At 35.4% G+C, this 9,385-nt stretch overlaps 1 protein-coding gene across 2 annotated transcripts; it reads right to left on the reverse strand.

The window, feature by feature from the left end:
- Positions 1-207: 207 nt before the first annotated feature.
- LOC127663763 (vomeronasal type-2 receptor 116-like) lies at positions 208-6,940 on the reverse strand. 2 transcript variants are annotated; one of them, XM_052155470.1, is made up of 6 exons: positions 6,735-6,940; positions 5,769-6,051; positions 4,447-5,250; positions 3,409-3,633; positions 2,089-2,212; positions 208-1,112 (listed from the first exon to the last, which is right to left on the reverse strand). In XM_052155470.1, exons 1-6 carry the CDS (start codon positions 6,938-6,940, stop codon positions 208-210), a joined length of 2,547 nt encoding a protein of 848 aa, XP_052011430.1. The 2 variants fall into 2 exon arrangements, with proteins under 2 accessions (XP_052011430.1, XP_052011429.1); XM_052155469.1 differs by having other exon boundaries at positions 208-1,115.
- Positions 6,941-9,385: the final 2,445 nt, after the last annotated feature.

Raw genomic sequence — 9,385 nt, forward strand, 5'->3', positions numbered from 1 at the left:
GTTCTCAATATCATCAGTACTGTGGTCTTATAAATGAAACAATATTCCATCAAACTTTGTTAATTGCTGTCACAATGGACAGTGCTGTCCTATTTGCAAGCTCAATTTTGTTTATTATGTAAATATATTCTATGACTAAATTCTAATCTGGTTAAGACAATTAAAAACATGTTGAGTATCATGTAACATTTTCATACTATGAAAGTTTCAATGAAGCAATTTGTCTTTGTACTTCTGTATAATACTTGAATCTTGTCTAACTAAAATAACATAACACTTTGGGACAAAGATACACCCTAGCAATCCTGCACTGGAAGCCAGGATGGAGAAGACCTCCACAACCACCACGATCTTCCCCCTGGTGCTATGGTAGACAGGGAGAAAGGTGATCCAGACACTGCAGAACACCAGCATGCTGAAAGTTAGGAACTTGGCTTCGTTAAATCTGTCAGGAAGGTTCCTAGCCAGGAAAGCCACAGAGAAGCTCCCCAGAGCCAAGGAACCCAAGTATCCCAGTACAACATGGAAAGCAATGACTGAGCCTTTGTTGCAAATAATTACAGTCTTTCCATGTTCAGATTGTATATCCCTGTCAATAAAGGGAGGAGATGTTACCAACCAGATGCCACAGAGAACAAGTTGTATCAGGGTACAAATGGGAATGACCAAGTTAGGTGCCCCCAATCTCAGCATCCCCCTCATCCTTCTCCCTGGAGTAGTGAGCTTGAAAGCCATGACTACAGTTATTGTTTTGGCCAACACTGTAGAAACAGCCACTGTGAAAAATATTCCAAATGTGGTCTGCTGCAGGATGCAGGTGGCCTGGTTGGGATGTCCAATGAAGAGCAATGAGCAGAGAAAACAGAACACTAGAGAGATGAGCAGGATGTAACTGAGAATGTGATTATTGGCCTTCACAATAGAAGTATCCTTGTACTTCACAAAAGTGAAGAGAACTAGAATTGTCATGACTGAGAAGGACAGAGCAGTGGAGCATAGAGCAAGCCCCAAGGTATCTTCATAAGCCAGAAATGACACAGCTCTTTGAAGGCAGTGAGTTTGCTCCAAGTTGGCATACTTATCATCTGCACACCTCATGCATTGTTCCATATCTGCTGGCAAAAAACAACAATAAAACCTCATAAGATATAATAATTATTTAGTTAATAATTATGTATTTGTAGTATTCAGATGATATATCAATAAATAATTTGATAATGAAAATTTCATCTATACCTTCTTGCTGTAGGAACCACTTACTTAATATTGCTCTGTATTTACCTATATTTTGTGGTGAAACAAAACACAATGATAAGGAATGGGATGGAAAAAATTATGCATTAAGAAAAATATAATAAAAATATGATAAATAATAATATGCATGATCTCAGATTTTTCAATTCTTCAAACCATAAAATCACTATTCACAGACAAGGGTAGTGTGCACATAAAATTATTGATCTCAGTTGATGAAATGTATTAGGTACTTTGCTTTTGGGTTGTGCAATATGTCTGTATCTCTACCTTGGAACAAGAACATACAATTCCTTTTGCAAGTAATGTTTGCCTAAAGGAATATTTTCTTTTTCTTTCTTTTTTTTTTTTTTGGTTTTTTTTTTTGGATTTGGTTTTCCTAAGACAGGGTTTCTCTGTGTAGCCCTGGCTGTCCTGGAACTCACTCTGTAGACCAGGCTGGCCTCAAACTCAGAAATCTGTCTGCCTCTGCTTCCCAGAATGCTGGGATTGAAGATATGTGCCACCCCTGCCCAGCCTCTAAAGGAATATTTTCATTCTTGACGCTCTATGCCTCATAGTTTTGTCTTTAAAAACTGGCACACTGCATGTCCTCCTAAAAGTTTTGTGCATAGTATAAAATCAGTAACCAACATATTGTGAGAGAAATGGATTGTTTGTGGTAGATACTGCAAGTTACTTGCTAGGTCAAAAAGAAGTTCACATTATTTAACTGATTAAATTCGGAAAAACAGAGATTTTAGAACTTCATTTTCCATGTAGGTCATATCATAGTTCTAATTTGGAAGGAGAATGATTCAAAATCAGCATTTCTTTCTACATGCAAGCATGTACCTGTTTCATTGGAAACCTCATTTTCTGGGCACTGAACACAATCAAAGCAACAGTCTGCTGTCTCTCTCTGATGAAGTTTCCTAAATCCAGCAGTACATGGCATACTACACAAGGAGGAGGGAACCTGAGACAATATATAAATAATATATAATATGTGTGTTTGTAAGAGAAAGAGTGTGTGCATGTGTGTGTTTGTGAGTGTGTAGTTCATTTATACATAATATGTATAATGACCCATAAATTGATATATGGGACATTAACAGATATGGCTGTAAATATTCCTCTGTTAACCAATATTTCTTAACAATTTCAGGCACATTAATATTTTGTATTTCCCTGTAGTCACACAATATTTTCTACATCATGTAATATTATCTATGTAACTTTCAGGATTTAGCAATTTAAAATATTTCCTTCCTAAACTGATTCATCCAAAAGGAATGTTTATGTAGTATCAGTTTTCTCCCATGATTTACAAATAAAAAAATCAGAATACTGAGGTGTATTGAAAAAGAAGATAGGGTAAGCCAAGCAAGAGTTGCTTGATGAATATGAAGTGTTATATAAGACTGTCTTAAAATTAATGAAGTTTAAAACAAAAACTTGAATCTCCTGTTCCTTCACCCCTTCCCCTGCATTTATGAGACTCCTGCCTCATCACTCTAGCATTCCCCTATAGTGGGGCATTGAGCCTGCACAGGACCAAGGGGCTATCCTCCCAGTGATGCCAGATAAGTCAATCCCCCACGGAAGAAGGGACTCTAGTAAGTGGCATAGTGGGATAACATGTGAAGTGTAAGTATATAAAATAACCAATTATATATATATATATATATATATATATATATATATATATATATGTATATATATATATATATACACACATATATATGTATATATACCTTGTATCTGTAGAAAGATTCTGTTAATGAACACATGCAATACTTAATTAGGCTATAAATATGTTCTCACAAAATAAGAAAATTCCATGGTATACATATAGTTACAAAGTTTTCATTATGTATGTGTATATATATATATGTGTGTGTGTGTGTGTGTGTGTGTGTGTGTGTGTGTGTATACACCTGTAGTGTGTGGTGAATAGGCCTATGAGTTCAACTGAACATGGAATTCAGAGGCCTTTGATTGCTATGATGAGATTTACATGGAGTTGAGAGGTACCAGATTTTGGTGATTGTAACTGAACATAGCCTTCTGAAAGAGTAGCAATTGATCTTAACCACAGAAATATTATTTCAGTGCCTCATACTTAAAAAATATAGATATCTTGAAAACATTTAAAATTTGTGGTATACGCACTGGAGTTCCTCCTATGGTCCACTCCACATCTTCATATATGTGAAGTTGTTGCATTTGTGGGAAGCAAGGAAAATAGCTTCCTATTTTCACTTTAAATCCAAAGCCTTGTGGAAAATTCCAAATGATGAAAATGTCATATTCTGCACACTGATTTTCCCTATGATTCATATTCACCAGTTCTCCAACAGGGTTAGTAAACACCCTGGCCTTCAGCACGGAAGACACCTAAATGAGATGCACCATTAGATGCTTACATATGGGTATCACACAGGAAAAGCAAAATTGAGAATTTCCACTAATTCCTTAATGACTTTCACAAAAGACAGCTGCATTGAAGTAATCCCGTGAAGTAAAATAAAATATCCCTCATCAATACTAAAAATTTATATAATATTCCATGTTTGATGGTAAAATGTGCTAGAAAAATGATTAGCATATAACAAGTAACATGGTGTGCATGCATGTGTTCATGTTAGTCAAATTATACATTTTTGTAAATGTAGCCACATGTGTGCAAATGAAGGGGAATTCTGAATGTATGTAAAAATAAAGAATGTCTTTCGGTCTCTCATTTATAGACAATAAAAAATATGAGATAAACTGAAACTTAATAACATATATAGTCTTAATCATTTGTGATTTTGTCAATCGTTGTTAATTTAAATGAGTAACTGTTAGTTACAGCACATGTACTGATTCTTGAAAATGTACTCTTTAGAAAATTATTCTAGTCTAGTCATCACTTAAAGCTTTTATATTAAAACCATCAGCTCCTTTTTTAACTTTTGAAATTGTTTGATGAAATGTTGAGACATGATTTCACGAAACTCAGGGATATCATAAAAAAATATTGTTTCCTTTCAAATGTTTCCCTTGTGCATGATATTCATCCATGTGAAAGAACAATTACGGAGTTTTGCAGTGTAAAAATCTTTCCACTGAGAGACTAATTCATAACAAATGTACATGTGTGTCTCTGGGTCCATTTAAAAGATCATATTGATATATCTAAGCATAATGAAATGTAAGAAACTTGACCTTCTCACAGTCAGTAAATATTCCTTTGAATTCTTCTGGATTTTGAGACTCTACTTGTTGAAGAATGAGTTCATGGTAGGTGTGGGCCACAGCATACACAGCATTATACAAATTGTAACCTTCTTCACTCAGGGCCATGTCATATTTGTGCAGTGCTGTCCATTCAAATATGTTGTTGAATTTAAAATGTTCCATTTTCTTTCTGTTCTTAGGGATTGAACAATTAAAATAATTCCACCCCAGCATAGACTCAGAAATGTTTACTGGGTATTCGTCAGTGTCCATAGTTTGCACAAAATTCCTAAATTTAGGCATCTCACCGCTGTGGTGTGCAAAAGTGACAGTCCCATAGAAGAAATCAAGGCTGAATTTCTTTTTACTTGTGATAACATCCCATTGCGAAGTTGTGATCCAGATTCTCTGAGCACCTAAATATTCCCATCTTCTAAAGCTGACTTCTAAAGTGGAGTTCCTTTCACCATAAATGATAACAACCTTTGCTGAAGATGTCATAATTTGTTTATCATATATAAGAGCATTTGTCATGTATGTCTGCATGGTATCTGGGATCACATTCACAAAAGCTAAACAGATCCCATGCCTTTGCATTTCTTCTCTTATATCTGAAAGAAACTGAATTCCCTGGTCATCATCTGAGATGACCAGTCCTATCCAAGTCCATCTGAAATGAAGCATCATGGAGACCATGCCATGGGGTAAATGTGTGTCCTTGGTGGCTATCTGATGGACAACGGAAAACTGTTCATGGTCACTTAGGTTAGGACTAAATGGTCCAAAGAAAACCTAAAGGGTTTAGATGAGAGGATAGTACATCCACATGAAGAATATGATTATTAGTATATTTGGAATTATATATAAATAATGTTGTTTTCTTTTCCAATCTCCTATTGAGGTTAGTGTGATTATATTCTAAATAGCATATATTTTCTTTCTTTTAGACTCTAAACTATTTCTAACAAGTCTCAATTTCCTAGAACACAGTTTTTGCCTGTTTATCCAATATATATGTGATTTGATTATTTAATTCCTTAGTGTTTATATATAGATATAGATAGATAGATATAGATATAAATGTCCAGTTTTACATATATATATATATAATGATACATATATAGTGATGCATATATATATCACTATATTTATACATGCAGTATGTGTGTGTGTGTCACAGAGAGAGAGAGAGAGAGAGAGAGAGTAGTAGTAGTAGGACACTTCATAAATGCATGCTGTCAATGTTTTCTTGTTGACATATTTAAATGGAATTTGATGTTGTTGACTCATTCAGGGTCACACATTCTTACCTTTGGTGACCAAGAATGAAATGCCAGTTTAGCAGATGTTTTCCATGATGGTCCAGTAAGCTGTACATTACAAAGTTTATAGTTTGCACAGACGTAATTAGTAAAATACGGGCTATTGTTTGGTTGTGAATGTAGACTATCCAGAAATCCCAATGTATCTTGAATATGACCAACAGAGATGATGAACATCAAAGTCATATTGGGTAAAAGGTAAGGATTCTCGTTGATCTCCTCAGTAGCAAAAAACATTACCAGAAAAAACTCAAAACATCTTGCTGGTATTCTAAAACAAGGCATAGTGATGATTAAGGGAGATATTTGAAACTTAAAATTTCATTTGCAGTAAAGATTTCACTGAGACATGCTAAATTTCTAAATAAATGTCTTCAAATAAGCCTCACGAATGAGGGCCTCACTTAAGGACTATTTTATAATGCAAAGTATATGTATTTTCACAAATATGTATATAATGTTGTACTTATAATCATGTATAGTAGAGCAACACATACACAAATATTTCAATGAAATAATATATGCCCAACTGTTGGAGACCCAAGTTAGATAACCATTTTATGAAGGCATTTAGATGTATTCACCTACAGGAATCACTGGCAGGCAATTTAATATAGGCACTGATGCAGTCTCTTCAAAATGAACTCTTGAAAAGGAAAAGAATTCTGAATTCATGGCAGATGAAGAGACAGCTTTCAATATATGACATCAACAAAAACTCAAAAAAGAGAATCAATACTCATTTTCCAGCCTTGAGAATGGAGCACAATATATTAAAGCTAAACTAAGCAATGACACATTTGAAACTGTTAAATAATTATTGGTGTAATAGTTAATTTTCAGCAGTTTCTAATGTTATAGGGGGAGGAACAGGACAGAACCCCACAGTTTGTGTACACAGCTAAATGTTTCTAATTTAAGACATTGTTGCAGTAAATAAAGTTAATGACTTACCTAAAATCAATAATTTTATTATATAAATTCTCTTCAATATGTCCCTCGATTGTCCAAAGGTCAACACCACAATCATTTTTCAAACCCACATCATTATCCTCATTATTCTTTATCCTCCAAAAGCAAATGGGTTCTGTCAAACAGCACAAAATGAGAGAAAACTTCAGGAGCAAAAATGAAGTAATGAAAGCACACAGCTTCTTCATGTCTGCAAGGCTCTCTGATGGAGCAGTTGTGAAATCCGTTTCTTATGCAGACAAACATCACACAGACATTTACATAAGTGTCTGTTTTAAGGCTGCTGCTGTCTGGAGATCCACTTAATTATATTCACTGTTGCTTTTCATTCATCCTATGTCATACTCCCTGGATACACTGAGTGAAATCTGGCCTCAAGCTCTACATCTGAGGTCCGAAAACTTTTCATCAAAACATTTCTGAAAGCATGTTTTGGAGATCACGTTCTCCATCCTCAGGTGCCATGATGTCATATGTATTTCTGAAAACATGTTTTGGAGATTATTTTCTCCCTCCTCAGGTGCCATGACTTCATCCATATGCATGGCATAATTCCCAAGGACATCTTGTTCCAGAATATGTGTCAACAGCCATATGTATGAACACAATGAATTTCAACAGAACTTCCATAGACAAGAATTTAGAAGGTCATAAAAGTTCCATATCATTCACACTTTTAGAAGAATCATGGGACATTATGTCTTCCACTGCCTAGTGTAGGGAAGCACAATCTCACATGAAACACTGGGCCAGGAAATGAATGTTTTCTCTTTTGTTTATATACTATTGTATGCTGGTCGTGTCTACAAAATATCTTCAAACTTCCTGTGATTCCTATTATCTAGAGAGCATTTCATTATGCAAAATCTAAAACTACCTGGGTTATAAAAATTCAATACCCATCCTGTTCAATATCAGTATGTGTGCAGACATTCACTGAGTTATTATGCCAATCTCTTGGCTGATAATCATTTCCTGGCAGTCAGTGCCAATTGATGAAACATTTCTTTGTTAATGTTTCTTCTCATTAAGAAGATTGAGAAAAATTTCATGCATTTTTCTCAAAGAAATGAAAGAATTGGCATGCAATTTCTGAGAGAGAATTGCATTGCTAATGTTAGTATATACCTTATATCTTTCTTCCATGTCTAGTTGGTGTTTGTTTTGAAACGGTCCTGTCTTGGATTGCATTGCAACAACACAGATTTATGTCTGTTATGCTAATTGATGTAACTTAGTTATATTACAATGAGCGACACAGATGGAGCATTGAATTTGTTTTATATTTGTTTCAATTACATTATTTTTGGCCCATTATATTTTTGACTGAATTAAATGGAATCTTTAACTTCATTTTTGGAATGGTTGCTAAGTCTGTGGCTTATAATAAAATCTTGCTATGGACTTTATTGTACATTTTTGGTTACTATGCCAGCATCAAACTAAATGGAGAGAAACTTGAAGTAATCCCACTAAAATCAGGGACTACACAGGGCTGCCCCCTTTCTCCTTATCTTTTCAATATTGTACTTGAGGTACTAGCTCAGGCAATTCGACAACATAAGGAGGTCAAAGGGATACAAATTGGAAAGGAAGAAGTCAAACTTTCATTATTTGCAGATGACATGATAGTCTACCTAAGTGACCCAAAAATCTCCACTAGAGAACTCCTACAGCTGACAAACAACTTCAGCAAAGTGGCAGGTTATAAAATCAACTCAAGCAAACCAGTGGCTTTCCTATACTCAAAGGATAAGCAGGCTGAGAAAGAAATTAGGGAAATGACCCCCTTCACAATAGCCACAAACAGTATAAAGTATCTTGGGGTGACTCTTACGAAACATGTGACTGATCTGTATGACAAGAACTTCAAGACTCTGAAGAAGGAAATGGAAGAAGACCTCAAAAAATGGGAAAACCTCCCATGCTCATGGATCAGTAGAATCAATATAGTTAAAATGGCCATTTTGCTAAAAGCAATATACAGATTCAATGCAATACCCATCAAAATCCCAACTCAATTCTTCACAGAGTTAGAGAGAGCAATTATCAAATTCATCTGGAATAACAAAAAACCCAGGATAGCTAAAACTATTCTCAGCAACAAAAGAAATTCTGGGGGAATCAGTATCCCTGACCTCAAGCAATACTACAGAGCAATAGTGTTAAAAACTGCATGGTATTGGTACAGTGACAGGCAGGCAGATCAATGGAACAGGATTGAAGATCCAGAAATGAACCCACACACCTATGGCCACTGGATCCTCGACAAAGAGTCTGAAAATATCCAATGGAAAAAAGATAGCCTTTTCAACAAATGGTGCTGGTTCAACTGGAGGTCAGCATGCAGAAGAATGCGAATTGATCCATCCTTGTCTCCGTGTACTAAGCTCAAATCTAAATGGATCAAGGACCTCCACATAAAGCCAGACACTCTGAAGCTAATAGAAAAGAAACTGGGGAAGACCCTTGAGGACATCGGTACAGGGAGAAAGTTTCTGAACAGAACACCAATAGCGTATGCTCTAAGAGCAAGAATTGACAAATGGGACCTCATAAAATTACAAAGTTTCTGTAAGGCAAAGGACACCATCAAGAGGACAAATCGGCAACCAACAAATTGGGAAAAGATC

This window comes from Apodemus sylvaticus, chromosome 13 (genome assembly GCF_947179515.1).
Source record: "Apodemus sylvaticus chromosome 13, mApoSyl1.1, whole genome shotgun sequence".
Classification (NCBI taxonomy): Eukaryota; Metazoa; Chordata; class Mammalia; order Rodentia; family Muridae; genus Apodemus; species Apodemus sylvaticus.

Coding starts and splice junctions, on each gene's coding strand:
- LOC127663763 (XM_052155469.1), bottom strand. CDS start 6,940: ATGAAGAAGCTGTGTGCTTTCATTACTTCATTTTTGCTCCTGAAGTTT. Junction 6,052..6,734: donor AATAAAATTATTGATTTTAG/GTAAGTCATTAA, acceptor GCCTTGTTTTAG/AATACCAGCAAGATGTTTTG. Junction 1,116..2,088: donor TGAGGTTTCCAATGAAACAG/GTACATGCTTGC, acceptor GTTTTTTGCCAG/CAGATATGGAACAATGCATG.